Consider the following 23,132-nt stretch of genomic DNA (forward strand, 5'->3'; position numbering starts at 1 on the left):
CAAACAAGATTTGGTTTGATGTGATAACCGGTCCTTTTGACTGCCACCACCAGTAGGTGAGGTAAATTGATTTGGTATGTTGAGCCATTTTTTGCATTCAGCCTCACTCCTCAAGGGAAATATAGTATTCTTTATGACAAAGATATCTGCATATCAGAGGAGGAAGGGAAGGACCATCTTCCTCAGTGAATTGAATAAAAATAGTGAAACATTAAAAAATGATTGTTTTTAGATAAAACCATAGTAAATATATTCACATCACTAAATAATTGATTAAAACACACTGAAGGCCTATTGTAGCCTCAACAGCACTCTATAGGGTAGCACCATGGTGTAGCTGGAGAGCAGCTAGTTTCTGTTCTCCTCTGGGTACATTGACTTTTATACATAACCTAAGAGGCTCATGGTTCTCACCCCCTTCCATAGACCTACACATTAATTATGACAACTTCTGGAGGACGTCCTCCAACCTATCAGAGATCTTGAAGCATGAACTGACATGTTGTCTGCCCAATCAAAGGATCAGATAAATAATCTAGTGCTGAAAGCACAAGCTACAGCTAGCTAGCACTGCAGTTCATAAAATGTGGTGAGTCAAAGAAAGAGAAAGAGTATAGTTGGAAATGTTTTGAACAAATTAATTCATTCAAAAAGGAAGGAGAAGCAAGAGAGAGAGCGAGCTAGCTCTATTTTGTTGTCTGCCCAATCAAAGGATCAGATAAATAATCTAGTGCTGAAAGCATAAGCTACAGCTAGCTAGCACTGCAGTTCATAAAATGTGGTGACTCAAAGAAAGAGAAAGAGTATAGTTGGAAATGTTTTGAACAAATTCATTCATTCAAAAAGGAAGGAGAAGCAAGAGAGAGAGCGAGCTAGCTCTATTTCGTTGTATTTTTCCCCCTTTCACTTACTTAGCTAGCAAATGCAGGTTGCTAGTTTAGCCTACTCAAACACCCGGCTGAAACAGAGAGGGATGCCATGTTAGCTAGCTGGCTATAGCTACCCAACACAGGAACTCTTCAAAGTCAGTTTAAGCTTTTGGTTTTATTAATTTATTGCCACTGACCCGCCGTTATAACTGCGAAACTGCTTGCTGACTGGACACTAGCTATGTTGACTATGACGTTAGCTAATTTGGTGACAATGACGTAGTCTGTGTGTAGAGGTTAGCGGTTATGATATGAAGCTTTGGCCTGGAAAGGTGTTTTCGCCTGGTCCCAGACAGCTGACGTGTTGTATACTGAAGTTCACGAGCGAAGGGAAAAGGTGAGAGGAGCATGCATCGATGCGAGAAGGAATTAACGAGCAAAGTGATCATGCTGTTTGTATGGTGTAAGCTGAATCATGGGACAGGGTAAATTAAGCCACCTATAAATGTCTGTACTGAATTAAATATTACCACTTCCTTTTTAAAACCATATCTTTCTTTATTTCCCAAACACAATTCAACACAATCACAATTGCTTTTCAATCATTTTAAACATATTTTATATTTATTTTTTAACCTTTTTTAACCTGACTGGGCAAGTCAGTGAAGAACAAGTTCTTATTTCGAATGATGGCCAAACCCGGATGACGCTGGGCCAATTGCGCGCCGCCCTTGGACTCCTGTATCCCCCTTGTGATACAGCCTGGAATAGAACCAGGGTGTCTGTAGTTATGCCTCTAGCACTGAGATGCAGTGCCTTAGACTGCTGCTCCACTTGACAGGCTTAACACCTAACAAACACTTTGTACTTATTTTTAAACTTTTAACATAGGCCAGGTCCTGCTTTTACCTCATATCCCAGCAAAAATGCCTTGCATCAACTTGCCATTGGCTCAACCATTAGCTGAACTTACCCCATGGTCATTGGCTCAACTTACCCAAAGGCAAAATGTTGACTATATTAGCCCACACAGCTACAAGGATGCACTTTCATGCTATGTTTAGGACCTCATATTGAAGCTTATAGAGACACCAACTGTTGTATAGAACAATGATCTACTTTAGTTTAGATACAACCATCATGAAACCGCTAACACAATAAATGTATTTGACTTTTGGTTTCTTACTTCACAGAATCTTCCTAAATATTTTGTCAAATTATGAGTAATGTGTATGGTTTCCTAGAAACAAGGGAGGCTCAACTTACCCCTTTGGCTCAACTTAGCCCACTCAATGTTCTGTCTATGGCCTTGAAGGTCATCAACATGATATGGATCATACAGGCCATGACATTACAACTGTCAACAGAATTATGGTAGCTAGTGCAACCTTGCTAGCCTCTTGTTGGACCCAATACCACACAGGTGCCAGTGCCCCACAGATACACAGCTTAATGCATCTCTAAAAGGGAGTGTGAGCACAGTTGGAAGTGTGGTGTTGCCACTGTCCTGTCCTGTCACTCAGCTGTCCCTGGGCCAGTGGACTGTGGACTGAGCAGGGCCAGGATTATAGGTGCTAAGACCTCCAGCTGTGCTGGGATCAGTCAGCCTGATATTTACTATTTTGCTCGGCATCCTTCACACCATACACAGTGCAGTCAGAAAGTATTTAGACCCCTTCTTAGCATCGCCAGCTGAATGAATGGTCAATTCTCAAACTGATGGTTCATGAAAATTTAATGCGGTACCATTTCTATAAACACCGTAAGAGCTGATGGAGAAACAAACCAAAAATGCTTTACAATATGAACAATACATTCCACAAACAATACACTTTTACACAACTTTACATTAGCGTACTTGATACATCAAAACCTTGAGAATACATACCAGAATTGTTGATTAAGTGCTAATACCTTGCTAACGTGGTGCAAGATTAACCTAATATTAGCCAGCACATAGTGGAGCTAGGCTACAGCTAATAACGTCATATTCCTAGCAGACTTCAGAACAACTCAATATCCATTCAGTACACATTCAAAAGAATTAGAAAGATTTCCGAAACAAGACCAATATTGAAAGACAGTAAATACATGGTTCTCTTTCGAGCTAGGTGCTGAGTTTGACGTTGTTTCTTGGGTGATTGAACAACCTTAACAAAAAGTTATTTTTCTCTCGCTCCCGATTCTCTTTTACCCTTGGTGCGTAAACCAGAGAAGGCAAAAAACACATGATTTCAAAATAAAAGTCACACTAAACTGTTGAATATACAGTGAGGATAGAAAGCTCATACAAAAAAATTAAAGTCCAAATATGGAGCAGACATTGTGATCGGACACTCTTTTTAGGGGTTAATTGACTTTTTCCACATTTTGTTACATTACAGACTTATTCTAAAATATATATATATTTTAATGTCCCTCAATAATCTACACACAATACCCCCATAATGACAAAGCATAGTTAGGTTTTTTAAGAAATGTTTGCAAGTTTATAAAAAAACAACAACTGAAATATTACATTTGCATAATTATTCAGACCCTTTACTCAGTACTTTGTTGAAGCACCTTTAGCAGAGATTACAGCCTCGAGCCTTCTTGGGTATTTGGGGAGTTTCTCCCATTCTTCTCTGCAGATCCTCTCAATCTCTATCAGGTTAGATGGGGAGTGTCGGTGCACAGCTATTTTCAGGTCTCTCCAGAGATGTTCGATCAGGTTCAAGTCCGGGCTCTGGCTTGGCCACTCAAGGACATTCAGAGACTTGTTCCGAAGCCATTCCTGCATTGTCTTGGCTGTGTGCTTAGGGTCATTGTCCTGTTGGAAGGTGAACCTTCACCCCAGCCTAAACTCTGGAGCAAGTTTTCATCAAGGATCTCTATGTACTTAGCTCTGTTCCTCTTTCTTACGATCCTGACTAGTCTTCCAGTCCCTACCGCTGCCAGGTTTCCTCCAGACGTGACACTTGGCATTCAGGCCAAAGAGTTCAATCTTTGTTTCATCAGACCAGAGAATCTTGTTTCTCATGGTCTTAGAGTCTTTAGTTGCCTTTTGGCAAACTCCAAGTGGCTTTCATGTTGTCACTACTCTCGTGGGTTGAAGAAAGAGACCAAGGTGCAGCGTGGTAGGCTTTCATGTTATTTATTAAACTGAACACCGCAACAAAATGACAAAGTAGAAAAACGAAAGTGCACAGTTCTGTCAGGCAACTAAACAGCTAAACAGAAAAGAACGAACCACAAAACACTGCCTAAGTATGATTCCCAATCAGAGACAACGATAGACAGCTGTCCCTGATTGAGAACCATACCCAGCCAAAACATAGAAATAAAGAAACTACAATGCCCACCCTAGTCACACCCTGGCCTAACCAAAATAGAGAATAAAAGCCTCTCTATGGCCAGGGCGTGACTCATGTGACTTATACTGGGGAGTGGCTTCCATCTGGCCACTCTACCATAAAGGTCTGATTGTTGGAGTGCTGCAGAGATGGTTGTCCTTCTGGAAGTTTCGCCCATCTCCATAGAGGACCTCTGGAGCTCTGTCAAGGCACTTCCCCTGATTGCTCAGTTTGGCCGGCCGGCCAGCTCTACGACGAGTCTTCGTGCTTCCAAACTTCTTCCATTTAAGAATGATGGAGGTAACTGTGCTCTTGGGGACCTTCAATGCTTCAATGCTGACCTTCAATTCATTGAAGGGGACCTTCAATGCTGCAGAAATATTTCAGTACCCTTCCCCTTCCCCACAGTCCTGTCTCGGAGCACTACAGACAATTCCTTCGACCTCATGGCTTAGTTTTTGCTCTGGTGGAAACAGGATGCGCCTGAGTTCAATTTCGAGTCTCATAGCAAAGGGTCTGAATAATTATGTAAATAAGGTATTTATGTTGTTTTTTTAATACATTTGCAACATTTTCTAAAAACCTGTCTTTGCTTTGTCATAATGGAGGATTGTGTTTAAATTGATGAGAAAATTGTTTTATTTAATCCATTTTAGAATAAGGCTGTAACGTAACAAAAGGTGGAAAAAGTCAAGAGGTCTGAATACTTTCCGAATGCTCTGTGTACACTGTCCTCTGAGGTTCACTTCACACAGCTCTGGTAATGACCTGCTATATCTGTATTTACTGTAACATTTTCTATTATGATTGCGGGCTCAGGATGATCCCAAAAAATACATTAACAGGCTGCTTTTACATGGTATTTTCTTTTTTACCCTTCAGGGAGAGATGGATAAAGAGATGGGGAGTGAGGGATTTAAACAGATAGGGTGGAGGAGATGGAGGGATAGATTGTGAAAGCGGTGGCTGAACATTTTTGAAGGAGGAGAGAGTGATGGCTGTGGGAGAGATTTGTGCTAAGGTTTGTGAATTAATAAACCAGGTGGTTTTTCAGTGGGGTTATAGAGAGTCATGGAGGACAAGAGAATGCAAGCAGAACTACTGCTGCTGCCAGAAGAAACAGGGATCAGTGTGTGTGTGTGTGTGTGCATGCGTGCCTGCCCGCGGATATGTGTGTGTGTGTGTGTGCGGGTGTAAGACAGAGACAGAAGACAGAAGACTGACAGAAGATGAGGGGTAAAAAATTAAACCTGATTCCTGGAAGTCTGCCACTGAAAGGCCTCTTGTGGGATGAGCGGTTATGTTTTAATCTTTCTCTGCTCTCCTTCCTCTCTCTTTCACCCCTGCTTACTCTCAGCTTACTCTCACTGCCAGCACAGACAGCTGAATGGGAAGTACTGTTTGACACAGAGGCACTTTGGAACATGTTAAAATTGAGCTCCCTGAGAGGTGTGTGTGTGTGTGTGTGTGTGTGTGTGTGTGTGTGTGTGTGTGTGTGTGTGTGTGTGTGTGTGTGTGTGTGTGTGTGTGTGTGTGTGTGTGTGTGTGTGTGTGTGTGTGTGTGTGTGTGTGTGTGTGTGTGTGTGTGTGTGTGTGTGTGTGTGTGGTGTACATGAGGTCTGTGTATGCAGTGTGTAGGGGAGATGGAATGTCCTCCATCAGAGGAGACTCATTGTGATCACCCTCTGATGAGCTATCATCAGAAAGCTTTGACTGATTCCCCATGCCTATCTGTCTATAAAACTGTCATCCGCAAAGAGTTCATGCCATTTGCTGAGGTGGCATTGCAGTCAGGCCTCTGATTGATAGTCCATCTTTATCTGCCCAGGTGCAATGTGCAGGGAGGAGGGACAGGAGATGGTTTAATGTGAGTGCCTATGCTCTCTGGGTGTTGGTAGACTGTGTCAGCGTGTGGGATAACAGTGACGCTGTCCTCCACTACTATCTTTGACCTCTAACTGTCCCCCAGACTGCTTCTCCGTCTACAGTCCTGATGAATCAATGGTAGGTTAGCACAGACCAGGGGGCATGTGCCCAAATGTGATTAACAGAGATTTGGTGTGAGTAATCCTAGTGGGTAGTGTAAGCTGCTTCCAGGGGCTCAGTAGCGCCTGTGGAAGGCAGAACACACCTGTTTCAACTTTCTGGCCGTCATCCGTTCCCCTTCCTCCCCCATTTGGCTGGACTTGTTTTGATCCACGCTTTCACCTGGCACAGAGGGTTGGTGGTGGTGACCTTATGAACAGCTGTTACTTCACCAACACTGACTTTGGCCCGGTGGGCCGCCTGTTGCTGACCCCTGCTCTACAATGAAATAACCAACAGGATGTGTATGTATGTATAAAATATATCACTAGCCACTTTAAACAATGCTACCTAATATAATGTTTACATACCCTACATTATTCATCTCATATGTATATGTATATACTGTACTCTATACCATCTACTGCATCTTTATGTAATACATGTATCACTAGCCACTTTTAACTATGCCACTTTGTTTACATACTCATCTCATATGTATATACTGCACTCAATACCATCTACTGTATCTTGCCTATGCCGCTCTGTACCATCACTCATTCATATATCTTTATGTACATATTCTTTATCCCCTTACACTTGTGTCTATAAGGTAGTAGTTTTGGAATTGTTAGCTAGATTACTGTTGGTTATTACTGCATTGTCGGAACTAGAAGCACAAGCATTTCGCTACACTCGCATTAACATCTGCTAACCATGTGTATGTAACAAATAACATTTGGTTTGATTTGATTTGATTTGAAATCTCTGGAAGACTGAAATGGGTTTCCTTTAAGTTTTTTCATTCCCTCAATTCTCACCAATTTCCCAGTCTCTGGGGATGAAAAACATCCTCACAACATGAAGCTGCCACCACCATGCTTCACTGTGGGGATGGTGTTCTTGGTCTGATGAGAAGTGTTGGGTTTGTGCCAGACATACCGTTTTCCTTGATGGCCAAAATGGTCAATTTTAGTTTAATCTAACCAGAGTACCTTCTTCCATATGTTTGGGGAGTCTCCCACATGCCTTTTGGCCAACACCAAACGTGGTTGCTTATTTTTTTCTTTAAGCAATTTTTTCTTTAAGCAATTTTTTCTAGCCACTCTTCCGTAATGCCCAGCTCTGTGGAGTGCATGGCTTTAGGTGGTACTATGGACAGATACTCCAATGTCCACTGTGGAGCTTTGCAGCTTTGCAGCTCCTTCAAGGTTATCTTTTGTCTCTTTGTTGCCTCTCTGATTAATGCCCTCCTTGCCTGGTCCATGAGTTTTGGTGGGTGGCCCTCTCTTGGCAGATTTGTTGTGGTGCCATAGTCTTTGTATTTTTTAACAATTCATTTAATGGTGCTCCGTGGGATGTTCAAAGTTTCGGATATTGTTTTATAACCCAACCCTGATCTGTACTTCTGCACAGGTCCCTGACCTGTTTGGAAAGCTCCTTGATCGTCATGGTGCCGCTTGCTTAGTGGTGTTGCAGACTCTCGGGCCTTCCAGAACAGGTGTATAAATATTGAGATCATTGAGATCAATATTGAGGTCATATGGCACTTAGATTGCACACAGGTGGACTTTATTTAACTAATTGTGTGACTTCTGAAGGTTATTGGTTGCACCAGATCTTATTTGGGGGCGTCATAGCAAAGGGTGAATACAGTGCCTTGCGAAAGTATTCGGCCCCCTTGAACTTTTCGACCTTTTGCCACATTTCAGGCTTCAAACATAAAGATATAAAACTGTATTTTTTTGTGAAGAATCAACAACAAGTGGGACACAATCATGAATTGGAACGACATTTATTGGATATTTCAAACTTTTTTAACAAATCAAAAACTGAAACATTGGGCGTGCAAAATTATTCAGCCCCCTTAAGTTAATACTTTGTAGCGCCACCTTTTGCTGCGATTACAGCTGTAAATCGCTTGGGGTATGTCTCTATCAGTTTTGCACATCGAGAGACTGAAATTTTTTCCCATTCCTCCTTGCAAAACAGCTCGAGCTCAGTGAGGTTGGATGGAGAGCATTTGTGAACAGCAGTTTTCAGTTCTTTCCACAGATTCTCGATTGGATTCAGGTCTGGACTTTGACTTGGCCATTCTAACATCTGGATATGTTTATTTTTGAACCATTCCATTGTAGATTTTGCTTTATGTTTTGGATCATTGTCTTGTTGGAAGACAAATCTCCGTCCCAGTCTCAGGTCTTTTGCAGACTCCATCAGGTTTTCTTCCAGAATGGTCCTGTATTTGGCTCCATCCATCTTCCCATCAATTTTAACCATCTTACCTGTCCCTGCTGAAGAAAAGCAGGCCCAAACCATGATGCTGCCACCACCATGTTTGACAGTGGGGATGGTGTGTTCAGCTGTGTTGCTTTTACGCCAAACATAACGTTTTGCATCGTTGCCAAAAAGTTCAATTTTGGTTTCATCTGACCAGAGCACCTTCTTCCGCATGTTTGGTGTGTCTCCCAGGTGGCTTGTGACAAACTTTAAACAACACTTTTTATGGATATCTTTAAGAAATGGCTTTCTTCTTGACACTCTTCCATAATGGCCAGATTTGTGCAATATATGACTGATTGTTGTCCTATGGACAGAGTCTCCCACCTCAGCTGTAGATCTCTGCAGTTCATCCAGAGTGATCATGGGCCTCTTGGCTGCATCTCTGATCAGTCTTCTCCTTGTATGAGCTGAAAGTTTAGAGGGACGGCCAGGTCTTGGTAGATTTGCAGTGGTCTGATACTCCTTCCATTTCAATATTATCGCTTGCACAGTGCTCCTTGGGATGTTTAAAGCTTGGGAAATCTTTTTGTATCCAAATCCGGCTTTAAACTTCTTCACAACAGTATCTCGGACCTGCCTGGTGTGTTCCTTGTTCTTCATGATGCTCTCTGCGCTTTTGACGGACCTCTGAGACTATCACAGTGCAGGTGCATTTATACGGAGAGTTGATTACACACAGGTGGATTGTATTTATCATCATTAGTCATTTAGGTCAACATTGGATCATTCAGAGATCCTCACTGAACTTCTGGAGAGAGTTTGCTGCACTGAAAGTAAAGGGGCTGAATAATTTTGCACGCCCAATTTTTCAGTTTTTGATTTGTTAAAAAAGTTTGAAATATCCAATAAATGTCGTTCCACTTCATGATTGTGTCCCACTTGTTGTTGATTCTTCACAAAAAAATACAGTTTTATATCTTTATGTTTGAAGCCTGAAATGTGGCAAAAGGTCGCAAAGTTCAAGGGGGCCGAATACTTTCGCAAGGCACTGTACATACCTGTATGCATGCACCACTTTTCCAAAAATATATTTTGTAAATGATTTCACTTCACCAATTTGGACGGTTTTGTGTATGTCTATTACATGAAATCCAAAATAAAAATATATTTTAATTACAATATGTAATGCAACAAAATAAAAACGCCAAGGGGGGTGAATACTTTTGAAAAGGCGCTGTACATGCGAACTTCCATCTGCATGTGTCCAGCAGAAATAATGTAATCGTAGCCTTGCAGTAAACAAAGTTTAGAATATCCCTCCCCACTCCACTCTCTCAGTTAGCTAGGCAGCTCTCCTCTCCACTGATGTGTTTGAACATGCTGGATGGTTTCGAGGCACAGATGGTCCCAGGCATTTCACTGCTTCTCTCTGACACCACTTCTCTCAATTAAATCCCAGCAGAATTTGACAGATGAAGAGAAATGCTGAATTTAATGCATTCATCTGCCTGTTTGCTGTTTTATCATTTGTCTGTGAGAAGAGAGGAGAGAACAGCAGGCATATTGGAGAAGATAAATGGAAGCCTTTTTCTCTGAGATTCACATGCCTATTCCCCTCCCTGTCTCTGCTTCTCTCTGTCTCTCATTGTTTCTCTTACACACCTACTCTGAAAAGCTGTACAGTTAAATTGGTAATTAAACCTGGGTTTAGTGAGAAAACATGAACACATTTATGGTCATTATTTTGCATTATCTAATTCTTTCCATTGTGGTTGAACAACCTTTTGCAACACTGCACTGTGTGATCTCAGCGAAGTAAGACAAGTGCATGTAAGAAAGCCCACACTCCCCGGGCAATAGCAGCTTTAGTGAAACAAGGCGGATAAAAGGGCAGATTCAAATCCCTGACTCACACTCCTACTGATGCATAACATTTTCACAATATTGCTGGAAGGTTTTATGATGCGAGCGATCGCTTTCCGAAATAAAATACAATTCTGTATCTCTCTCGCTCCCTCTCCATGTGTATGTCTCTCGCTCTTTTTCTACCTCTCTCTCTTGCTCTCTCTATCTCTGTCTCTCTCTTTCTCTGTCTTTCTCTCCTTCCCTCTCCCTCTCTCCCACCCAAACGTACAATCTAATGTAGCAGAAGCATTCTCTCAGTGTTCAGTCCTAGAAACACACCTGGCCTGTGGGCCAGTACGCCTGTTCCAGTATGACTGGGCAAGAGATGACATCAGAACCCAGTGTTTCACTCATTCACTAGAGAGCACCAAACACCAGACTAAAATCGAATTTTGCTACACCCGGAATAACATCTGCTAAACACTTGTATGTGACCAATAACATTTTATTTGATTTGATTAGAATTGTACCAAATCAGGCCTTTTGAAACCTATTTACCATACCATCAAAGCACCTCTTCAATGCTACAGTGCACTCAGACACAGTAGGCTACAAACCAAAATCTGCACAGTTCCAGCCCCAGATGCTGTTGTACAGTAGAAGGCAGTTCATCTAGGTTTAAGTGGGTGAGAGAGAGGCACAAGGGAGCAGTAGAGAAAGTAGGTTAGGTTAGGTTGAGAGCAGGAGAAGCGTGAGAGTCAGTGAATGCATAAAGAGACAGAAGAGTGGAACGTTAATCAATTATAGATGTGGAAGTGTGGTCTGTGGGAGCACTGATACTGTAATTGGGAGGTTGGGAGAGAGAGAGCGAGGGATGGATGGAATAGGGGAGGGAGGAGAGCATCCTCACCCATCTACATCTTCAATTTACATTACATGACAAGAGGAGGAGATGCTAATGCTACATGACTGTAGTTAAGGGTTAACTAACGTTAAGCCTTCATGGTGGCTGGCTGGCTTTAGCCAACATGCACCGAGAAGAAGGAGACGTTGGTACACGTAAGAGGAGTGTGTATATTCATGTGCCAATGGTAAAAGTTATGAAGGGAGAAGCACTCACTGTTATAGCCAAGACATGCCACCAGGCAGACATACACCTAAGGAGTAGGATGCAATTGGGTGCGTCATGGGATTAAAGATAAGGGATTGGATGTAACCTGCTGATTGATGTTACTTCAAGTCATAACCTATAATAATCACTGTGCATCCTTACCCCCTTGCTCCTCAAGCTTCTCTTGCTTGTACAATTGTATAAACAATTCAAATAGATAATTTGTTTGCCACCAGCCACATCCTTTCTGTGAGGGTCTCTTGGACCGTTGTCTGGCTGCTAAAAAGACAATGTTCTAATAGGTAATGTGCATCTGTTCTGGAGGCATGGCCCTGGATGGCCCTGGTAAATGCTCAATGTCTTCACTCTGAAGTTTCTCCCGACTGATTGCTGATTACTTTTTCAGGGCACAGACATGATACATTGTTTATTTATTCAAAAATCCTCCACTGCAAATAACCCCCTCCCTGTTCCAGCCCCCATTGTGTGTCTGTTGTCTTTCTCTATATATATCTCTGTCTCTCGCTCTATTGAAAAAGGATAACATGATCATCAGAAAATGTTTGTACGTGACCTAGGCAACTGTGTTTGTGTATATTTGTGTGTGCGTGTTTGAGAGAGAGAGTGTGTGATCGTGCGCACATGCGTGTGTGTGTATACAGTATGTTTACGTTGGAGAGATAGTGTTCGAGCGTACGTCGTTGTGTCTGAATCTGTGTGTGTGTGTGTGTGTGTGCGTGCGTGCGTGCGTGCGTGCGTGTGTGTGTGTGTGTGTGTGTGTGTGTGTGTGTGTGTGTGTGCGTGTGTCATGTGTGACAGAAATGGGACAGCCCTCTGACTGCTGTTCAGAAAGTGACTCGCCCCCGCAGGATGTTCTCATCACATAGAATATTCAACAAACTCCAACTACTTTTTAGCAGACCTCTGTCAAGAGAGATCATATTATAAAGCACACCATTCCGCAGCCAGCAACGCCAGCAGTGGTCCTAGTTGTTGGACAGCATATAGATGGTAACTTGATAAGAAGTAAGTAAAAGCACTTGATTGCCAGAGTTGGCCAACATGCAGTATGGCTGTTTAAGATTCATCATGTCATATTTGCATACCTTATTTAGAATATGTTGTGAGACCATAGCCAGAAAAAGCAATAACCATCTTGCTCTGTTTCTGGTGTTTAGCAAAGCAGCCTTAATGAAATAATGTAGATTGTCCTCCTCTAGGTACATTGACTTCAATACAAAACCTAGGAGGCTCATGGTTCTTACCCTTCCATAGACTTACACAGTAATTATGACAACTTCTTGCAGCATGAACTGACATGTTGTCCACCTAATCGAAGGATCAGAGAATGAATCAAGTACTGAAATCATAAACTACAGGTAGCTAGCACTGCAGTGCATAACTTCAGGGAAGTTAGGAACAAATATACACAGGCAGTTAAGAAAGCTAAGGCTAGCTTTTTCAAACAGAAATTTGCATCCTGTAGTACTAACTCAAAAATGTTCCGGGACACTGTAAAGTCCATGGAGAATAAGAGCACCTCCTCCCAGCTGCCCACTGCTCCGAGGCTTGGAAACACTGGCACCACCAAATCCACTATAATTGAGAATTTCAATGAGCATTTCTCTACGGCTGGCCATGCTTTCCACCTGGCTACCCCTACCCCGGTCAACTGCCAGGCACCCTCCACAGCAACCCGCCAAAGCCCCTACCATTTCTCCTTAAACCCAAATCCAGATAGCTGATGCTCTAAAAGAGCTGCAAAATCTGGACCCCTACAAATCAGCCGGGCTAGACAATCTGGACCCTCTCTTTCTAAAATTATCTGCCGAAATTGTTGCAACCCCGATTACTAGCCTGTTCAACCTCTCTTTCGTATCGTCTGAGATTCCCAATGATTGGAAAGCTGCCACGGTCATCCCCCTCTTCAAAGGGGGTGACACTCTAGACCCAAACTGCTGCAGACCTATAGCTATCCTACCCTGTCTTTCTAAGGTCTTCGAAAGCCAAGTTAACAAACAGATTACCGACCATTTCGAATCCCACCGTACCTTCTCCGCTATGCAATCTGGTTTCAGAGCTGGTCATGGGTGCACCTCAGCCACGCTCAAGGTCCTAAAAGACATCATAACCGCCATCGATAGGAGACATTACTGTGCAGCCGTATTCATCGACCTGGCCAAGACTTTTGACTCTGTCAATCACCACATTCTTATTGGCAGACTCAACAGCCTTGGTTTCTCAAATGATTGCCTTGCCTGGTTTACCAACTACTTCTCTGATAGAGTTCAGTGTGTCAAATCGGAGGGTCTGTTGTCTGGACCTCTGGCAGTCTCTATGGGGGTGCCACAGGGTTCAATCCTTGGGCCGACTCTCTTCTCTGTATACATCAATGATGTTGCTCTTGCTGCTGGTGATTCTCTGGTACACCTGTACGCAGACGACACCATTCTGTATACTTCTGGCCCCTCTTTGGACACTGTGTTAACTAACCTCCAGACGAGCTTCAATGCCATACAACTCTCCTTTTGCGGCCTCCAACTGCTCTTAAATGCTAGTAAAACTAAATGCATGCTATTCAACCGATCACTGCCCGCACCTGCTCGCCGTCCAGCATCACTACTCTGGACGGCTCTGACTTAGAATACGTGGACAACTACAAATACCTAGGTGTCTGGTTAGACTGTAAACTCTCCTTCCAGACTCACATTAAGCATCTCCAATCCAAAATTAAATCTAGAATTGGCTTCCTATATCGCAACAAAGCATCCTTCACTCATGCTGCCAAACATACCCTAATAAAACATCCTACCAATCCTCGACTTCGGTGATGTCATCTATGAAATAGCCTCCAAAATTCTACTCAACAAACTGGATGCAGTCTATTACAGTTCCATCCGTTTTGTCACCAAAGCCCCATACACTACCCACCATTGCGACCTGTACACTCTCGTTGGTTGGCCCTCGCTTCATACTCTTCGCCAAACCCACTGGCTACAGGTTATCTACAAGTCTCTGCTAGGTAAAGCCCCGCCTTATCTCAGCTCACTGGTCACCATAGCAGCACCCACTCGTAGCACGCGCTCCAGCAGGTATATCTCACTGGTCACCCCAAAGCCAATTCCTCCTTTGGTCGTCTTTCCTTCCAGTTCTCTGCTGCCAATGACTGGAACGAACTGCAAAAATCTCTGAAGCTGGAGACTCATATCTCCCTCACTAGCTTTTAGCACTAGCTGTCAGAGCAGCTCACAGATCACTGCACCTATACATAGCCCATCTATCTACTTACCTCATCCCCATACAGTATTTATTTATTTATCTTGCTCCTTTGCATCCCAGTATCTCTACTTGCACATTAATCTTCTGCACATCAACCATTCCAGTGTTTAATTGCTATGTTGTAATTACTTCGCCACCATGGCCTATTTATTGCCTTAACTCCCTTATCTTACCTCATTTGCACTCACTGGATATAGACTTTTTGTTTTCTTTTGTTCTACTGTATTATTGACTATGTTTTGTTTATTCCATGTGTAACTCTGTTGTTGTATGTGTCAAATTGCTATGCTTTATTTTGGCCAGGTCGCAGTTGCAAATGAGAACGTGTTCTCAACTAGCCTACCTGGTTAAATAAAGGTTAAATACATTTTTAAAATAAAAAAATAAAATGAGTGAGTAGTTGAATCAAAGAGAGAGAAAGACAATAGTTGAACAGTTTTGGACAAGGTCATTTCTTCCAAAATTAAGGAAAAGCAAGAGAGAGAGAGAGATAATTAGCGATACAAAATGGTGACATATGGACAACCCATTTTAAAACACTCTACAACACCGTTCAAAATGACACAAATGCAGAGCAATGCCAAAACTCAAGAGAAGTTGAATGGATTAGACAAAACTTGGACTCCCCAATTACTGACCAGGAGCTCTATATGAAACATCAGACCCTCACATTTTAAAAAGCCTGCGGACCTGATGGCATCCTAAATGAGATGCTCAAACTCAGAAGTGCATAATTTCAATTGGCTATAATAAAACTGTTTAATTTGATCCTGAGTGTAGGTTATTTCCCTGACATCTGGAATCAAGGACTCATAACCCCAATCTTTAAGAACATAGACAAATTTGACCCTAACAATTACAGAGGCATTTGTGAGAACAGTAACCTGGGGAAGGTTTTCTGTAGTATTATAAATGTAAGAGTTCTAAACTTCCTTAATAAGCACAATGTCTTGAGTAAAAGCCCAATTGGATTCATACCAACACATCGCACGACTGATCATATTTACACACCCTGATAGATAAACATGTCCACCAAAATAATACCAAAATATACGCTTGCTTTATCGACTTCCATAAAGCATTTGATTCTATTTGGCATACAGGACTGTTCTACAAAGTAATTGATTGTGGTGTAGGGGGTAAAACATATGACATAATTCAATCAATGTTTACTGGCAATACGTGCAGCATTAAAATCGGCAGGAAAATAACATAATTCTTTAACCAAGGGCGGGGCCTTCACCAGGGTTGCAATCTGAGCCCTGCACTCTTCAATATTTACATCAACTAATTGGCCACTATTCTAGAAAAATCCACAGCCCCTGGTGTTAGTCTCCACAATTCAGAGGTTAAATGCCTTCTCTTCGCAGACGACCTATGCCTGCTGTCTCCCACTGCACAAAATAATCTCAACTGGAGACCTTAATGATGCAGTGAATGAACTGAGAGAGAAAGCACGCAGGGCATTCTATGCCATTAAAGACTTATTCAAATTGAAATACCTTTTAAAATTTGGCTAAAACTAATTGAATGTGTCATTGAACCAATTGCATTTTATGCCAGCGAAGTGTGGTGTCCACTTGCAAAACAAGATTTCACAAAATGGGACAAACACCGCATTGAAATCCTGCATCCACAGTTCTGTTATATTCTCCTATATGTCCAGAGGAAAACTACAAACAATGCATGCAGGGCAGAATTAGGCCAATATCCACTAATAATAAAAACTCATAAAAGAGCAGTTCAGTTTTGGAAACATCTAAAGTACTGTGGCCCCCCTCTCATATCATTACCAAGCCCTGCAATGCCAAGAGCTGAGCAAAGAAAGTCCCCTCATCTAGCTGGTCCTGGGGCTGAGTTCACAAACCTGTTCTACTAACACACTGAAGCCTCAAGACCAGGACAACCAATCAATCAGAATAAAGAAATGACAACACAATCAAAACAAAACTACATTGCTTATTGGGAAACACAAGCACAAGCACAAAGAACAATGCAGTGCTATCTGGCCCTATATCGACAATACACCGTGGCTAACTATTTGACCATTGTTACTGATCAAAACCTTAGAAAATCCTTGGCGAAGTACAGGCTTTTTCAATATTTCAAAGACTTCTTTGATGAGAATAGGCTACCCTTCCTGTTTTGGGAAGACACGGAGAGCATTGGGTTGGCAGCGCACTACATTGCTGACTGTCATAAGATGAGGGACAGACTAATCAACCTGCACATTTCCTCTAATGTATGGTTATTTTGACCCTTGGTTATTGTTGTTACTTTTGTCCCGCTGACAACTTTGATTCTTATTGTCATAATATTGTAAATATCTAAAGTAAGCTATGGCAATATGTACATTGTTACGACATGCCAATAAAGTGAATTGAATTGAATTGAGAGAGAGCGAGAGAGAGAGAATTACCTATATTTGGTTGAATTATTTTAAACTTTCACTTTCACTTAGCCTGTGAATGTAGCTAGCTAGCTAGCTAAGCCTACTCAAACATCCGGCTCAAACAGAGAGGGATGCCATGTTAGCTAGCTGGCAATGGTTATCCAACACTGGAACTCTTTCAAGTCAAGGTTTGCTTTTGGTTTCATAAATGTATTGCCACAGGGGCCCACCATTACAACTGCTAAACTGTACTGCATGATTATAGCGGGTGTACTAATGCGTTAGTTTTAGTATGTAGACTATGAGGTGAAAACGATGTAGGCTGTGTGTAGTGGTTAGCAGTTATAATATGAAGGTTTGGCTTGGCAAGTTTTTTCTGCCTGGTCACAGACAGTGATTTGTTGTGCACTGAAGTCCACAGGTGAAGGGAAAAGGTGAGAGGAGGAGAGTTCCTAGTTGCGAGAAGGAATTATATTTACAAGCAAAGTGATCATGCAGTTTTTATGTGGCTGCTATGAAAGTGAACTGTGTTTGCGTGTGATCAGGTGTGTATTCATTCTGCCGATTCTGTTAAAAAAAATGTTTAAACGAAAGCAAACGGAACGGAACGGGGAGAAACATACCTGAATTTGTCCAATAGAAACTCTAATTTGCAATTGTAGGACTACTGATTTCACCCTAGATCAGCTGGATGCAGACAAGAGTGTGCAAGGCAGTATTGAATGTGTCACTGGCTGTCACCTTGTTTACTAAAAATTCTCTCACTTCACTTAGCAACCTCATGATGGGTAAAGGGAAATTAGAGTATGATGTAGTAACATAAACCTATCGATGTTACATTGAGCTAGGTGAATGGAATATGAATAGCAGTCATCCAATATGCTCTACTATAAATAATGCCATGCTCATTAAAAAAATTATCATCCTCCCTCATCTTAAGCATCACCGACTGCCACTGATTGAAGCCCATTTCAGAATTGTTCTATATCCTGACAGGATAAATGTAGACAGCCAACTCTGAACTGCTGTTTGGAATAATTGAGTGATATCCAATCAGACAGCGGTAGACAGCGGTGGGCCCCTATTTCTGAAATAATTACACCCTGACAACACACTATGCATGGCTTCTACTGCAGGGAGGGGGCTTGACTTTCAATGTCTTCAAATCAGAACACACACCAGCGTGATTGGCCATGAACAGAGGGCATCTGTGAGGGCATCTCATTGTGTTGGGTTGCTACCCTCTCAGAGGTGTGCATTATTGCATCTAAATTCCCTTATTGCTGATCAAAATGTGTGCCCTCCCACTGTTGTTTTCTTTTTGTCATCACTGTTGGGACACAAATACAGCTGGAATGTGGGCATTTTTGGGATATACGGCTTGTGAGTTGTGTTGTATCCACTTTTCATTTGGAATATCCCGCTCAATGCTTTTTTGAGGTGGCATGTTTGATGTGGCACAGCAGGAGTGACTGGAGTGGGAGGAAGAGGAGTAATGTGTGACAGTGACAGAACCACAGAGATCCTATTAAATGACTAAGTAAGTAAAAAATACAAAAAATAAATATAATTCCTAATTCTATGGACAGAACCCACCCAGCCATATAGCTCTATAGACCTGGCTAGGCCTGTGTGACTGAGACACCCATGAGCTCGTCTTCCACAGCTGACTGTGATTGACAGTGCAGCCTCTGGGCTCTGACACCAACCCACACAGTTCCTGTTTGACTAGAGATCTGCTCTGGGCTCTGGCTCGCCTCCAGTTATTCGCACCACAATATACTCTATCTGCCGTACCTGGACTCTATTACTGACTGACAGAATGGATCTAAGTTCTACACTGTACTGTATTTACATGTCATTTTACAGTGTGCAGTCCATGCATTTGTTTTGGTTTATCCTCAAAGTAGAAGTACAGTGGATTATGTCCACAAATGTTGCGGGATGAACCACCTAAAAACCTTGCTTAGAAAGACCCTCATTCCCCCCTCTCTCTATATATATATATTTCTCCCAGTGTTGCGTGATGACTTCAGACAGAACCCCCAGGACTTGGTGGTAGCGGTGGAGGAGCCTGCCACCCTGGAGTGCCAGCCTCCTCGTGGGCACCCTGAGCCCACCACCTTCTGGAGGAAAGACAAGGCCCGTCTGGACCTCAAAGATGACAGGATCACTGTGAGTACTACATCCCGAGGACCCGGTCCTCTGTGTCTGCTCTCATTATGGAGAGCTAAAATATACAGATTAAATGACCCCCCATCCCAGATTGTCTGATGTAGACTTTGTTGAGCCATCTCTCTTTGACTGTCAGATTCGTGGAGGGAAGTTGACCATCTCCAACACCAGGAAGAGTGATGCAGGGATGTACGTGTGTGTGGCCACCAACATGGTGGGGGAGAGAGACAGTGAGACGGCTCAGCTCTCTGTGTTCGGTAAGGACAGATACTGGACAGACACTTCTCTCTGTACTTACCTGTAATGGCTGCAGTGGTTACATGCTATCTGTTTATGTTTTAAAACCTTGCGTAGAAAGCTTATGTCTTGTCTGTCTGTGTTTCGTGGTTTTCCAGAGAGACCCACTTTTGTGCGTCGGCTGGTGAACCAGGTGGTCCTGGTGGAGGAGAGTGTGGAGCTCAAGTGTCAGGTGCAGGGAGACCCACCTCCCTCTCTACGCTGGAGAAAGGATAATGTGGATATACCCCGCGGCAGGTGAGGAGAGAAAGTGTGTGTGTGCATATGTTTGTGCATGTGCGTATGCAGAACATCCCTGGTCATCCCTACTGCCTCTGATCTGGCAGAATCAGTAACATAAATGCTTAGTTTGTAAATGATGTCTGAGTGTTGGATTGAGCCCCTGGCTATCCATAAATAAGTCAATAAAAACTGGAACATGTGGCCGTCTGCCTTGCTCAATATAAGGAATTTGAAATGATATATACTTGTACTTTTACTTTTGATGCTTAAGTATATTTTAGCAATTACATGTACTTTTGATACTTAAGGATATTTAAAACCAAATACTTTTAGACTTTTACTCAAGTAGTATTTTACTGGGTGACTTTCACTTTTACTTGAGTCATTTTCTATGAAGGTATCTTTACTTTGACTCAAGTATGAACATTGGGTTCTTTTTACACCCCTGTGCGTATGTGTGTGTGCATGCTTGTGAGTGTGTGTGTGTGCCTATGTGCCCTACGTGCCTGCGTGTGCGTTCTTGTCTTTTATGATTCCTGTTGTGGCTATGGTTGAAACGTGTTGATATATGGACTGTGAGGCAGAACTACTGAGTCCCAGGCTGAAGCTGGAGCAGGTAAACACCTGACATGTTACAACAGCGTTGCTTTGATCACGGTGCCTAACATTGTTTCTCAAAGCCCACGGAATCCTGTTCTTAAGCCCAGATTAAATGTAATATGCTACTTAACATATGCATGCTACCCTGAGGTACAGATTGGATTCAAATCAAATCAAATTGTATTTGTCACATACACATGCTTAGCAGATGTTAATGCGAGTGTAGCGAAATGATTGTGCTTCTAGTTCCGACAATGCAGTAATAACCAACGAGTAATCTAACCTAACAATTCCACAACTACTACCTTATACACACAAGTATACATGTATTACATAAAGATGGAAAGATGCAGTAGATTATATAGAGTACAGTATATACATATACATATGAGATGAGTAATGTAGGCTATGTAAACATTATATTAAGTGGCATTGTTTAAAGTGGCTAGTGATACATTTTGACAATCAATTTCCATTATTAAAGTGAGCTGGAGTTGAGTCAGTACGTTGGCAGCAGCCACTCAATGTTATTGGTGGCTGTTTAACAGTCTGATGGCCTTGAGATAGAAGCTGTTTTTCAGTCTCTCGGTCCCTGCTTTGATGCACCTGTACTGACCTCGCCTTCTGGATGATAGCGGGGTGAACAGGCAGTGGCTCGGGTGGTTGATGTCCTTGATAGTGTACGTGTCATGGAGGGCAGGTAGTTTGCCCCCGGTGATGCGTTGTGCAGACCTCACTACCCTCTGGAGAGCCTTACGGTTGTGGGCGGAGCAGTTGCCGTACCAGGCGGTGATACAGCCTGACAGGATGCTCTCGATTGTGCATCTGCAGAAGTTTGTGAGTGCTTTTGGTGACAAGCCAAATTTCTTCAGCCTCCTGAGGTTGCTGCGCCTTCTTCACAATGCTGTCTGTGTGGGTGGACCAATTAAGTTTGTCCGTGATGTGTACGCCGAGGAACTTAAAACGTACTACCCTCTCCACTACTGTCCCGTCGATGTGGATCGGGGGGTGTTCCCTCTGCTGTTTCCTGAAGTCCACAATCATCTCCTTTGTTTTGTTGACGTTGAGTGTGAGGTTATTTTCCTGACACCACACTCCGAGGGCCCTCACCTCCTCCCTGTAGGCACTCTCGTCGTTGTTGGTAATCAAGCATACCACTGTAGTGTTGTCCGCAAACTTGATGATTGAGTTGGAGGCGTGCATGGCCATGCAGTCGTGGGTGAACAGGGAATACAGGAGAGGGCTCAGAACGCACCCTTGTGGGGCCCCAGTGTTGAGGATCAACGGGGTGGAGATGTTGTTACCTACACTCACCACCTGGGGGCGGCCCGTCAGGATGTCCAGTATCCAGTTGCACAGGGCGGAGTCAAGACCCAGGGTCTGATGACGAGTTTGGAGGGTACTATGGTGTTAAATGCTGAGCTGTAGTCGATGAACAGCATTCTCACATAGGTTTTCATCTTGTCCAGATGAGTTAGGGCAGTGTGCAGTGCGGTTGCGATTGTGTCGTCTGTGGACCTATTGGGGCGGTAAGCAAATTGTAGTGGGCCTAGGATGTCAGGTAGGGTGGAGGTGATATGGCCCTTGACTAGTCTCTCAAAGCACTTCATGATGACGGAAGTGAGTGCTACGGGGCGGTAGTTGTTTAGCTCAGTTACCTTAGCTATTTGGCATGCTTCATGCTCTTGTGTATGCTGTCTGTGAGTGTGAGTGCATTAGTAAAGCATATATTGCCATTTACCTGTGCATGACTGCATGCACAATATATAAACCACAACCAAAAAGATGTGGACACCTGCTTGTCGAACTTCTCTTTCTAAAATCATGGGCATTAATATGGACTTGGTCCCCCCTTTCCTGCTATAACAGACTCCACTCTTCTGGGAAGGTTTTCCATTAGATGTTGGAACATTGTTGAGGGGACTTGGTTTCATTCAGCCACAAGAGTGAGGTTGGGCACTGATGTTGGACGATTATTATTGCCTGGCCCGCAGTTGGCATTCAAATTCATCCCAAAGGTGTTCGGTGGGGGTGAGGTCAGGGATCTGTGCAGGCCAGTCAAGTTCTTACACACTACTCTTGACAAACAATTTCTGTATGGACCTAGCTTTGTGCAAGGGGGCATTGTCATGCTGAAACAGGAAAGCGCCTTCCCCAAACTATTGCTACAAAGTTGGAAGCACAGATTCGTCTAGAATGTAATTGTATGCAATAGCGTACATTTTTCCCCTCACTGGAATTAAGGGGCCTAGCCCAAACCATGAAAACAGCCCCAGACCATTATTATCTGACAAACCCAGATTCGGACTGCCATCGGACTGCCAGATGGTGAAGCGTGATTCATTACTCCAGAAAACATGTTTCCACTGCTCCAGAGTCCATTGGCGGTGAGCTTTACACCACTCCAGACAACGCTTGGCATTGCGCATGGTGATCTTAGGCTTGGGTGCGGCTGCTCGGCCATGGAAATCCATTTCATGAAGCTCCCGACGATCCGTTTTTGTGCTGATGTTGCTTCCAGAGGCAGTTGGGAACTCGGTAGTGAGTGTGGGAAACGAGGACAGACTATTTTTTCGCTGTAAGTGCTTCAACACTCTGCGGTCCCATTCTGTGAGCTTGTGTGGCCTACCACTTTGCGTCTGAGCTGTTGTTGCTCCTAGGCAATTCCACTTCACACTAACAGCGCTTACAGTTGACCGGAGCAAGCCTAGCAGGGCAGAAATTTGAGGAAGTGACTTGGTGGAAAGGTAGCATCCTAT

At 43.0% G+C, this 23,132-nt stretch overlaps 1 protein-coding gene across 5 annotated transcripts in view; it reads left to right on the plus strand.

The window, feature by feature from the left end:
- LOC110536823 (roundabout homolog 2) overlaps window positions 1-23,132 on the plus strand; it is a 215,354-nt gene that overhangs the window by 134,186 nt on the left and 58,036 nt on the right. For all 5 annotated transcript variants that reach the window (XM_036937237.1, XM_036937238.1, XM_036937235.1 and 2 more), the window contains exons 3-5: window positions 19,097-19,254; window positions 19,391-19,511; window positions 19,650-19,788. In XM_036937237.1, the coding sequence (XP_036793132.1) occupies window positions 19,097-19,254; window positions 19,391-19,511; window positions 19,650-19,788 (418 nt within the window). The remainder of the gene's footprint in view (window positions 1-19,096; window positions 19,255-19,390; window positions 19,512-19,649; window positions 19,789-23,132) is intronic.

This window comes from Oncorhynchus mykiss, chromosome 12 (genome assembly GCF_013265735.2).
Source record: "Oncorhynchus mykiss isolate Arlee chromosome 12, USDA_OmykA_1.1, whole genome shotgun sequence".
Classification (NCBI taxonomy): domain Eukaryota; kingdom Metazoa; phylum Chordata; class Actinopteri; order Salmoniformes; family Salmonidae; genus Oncorhynchus; species Oncorhynchus mykiss.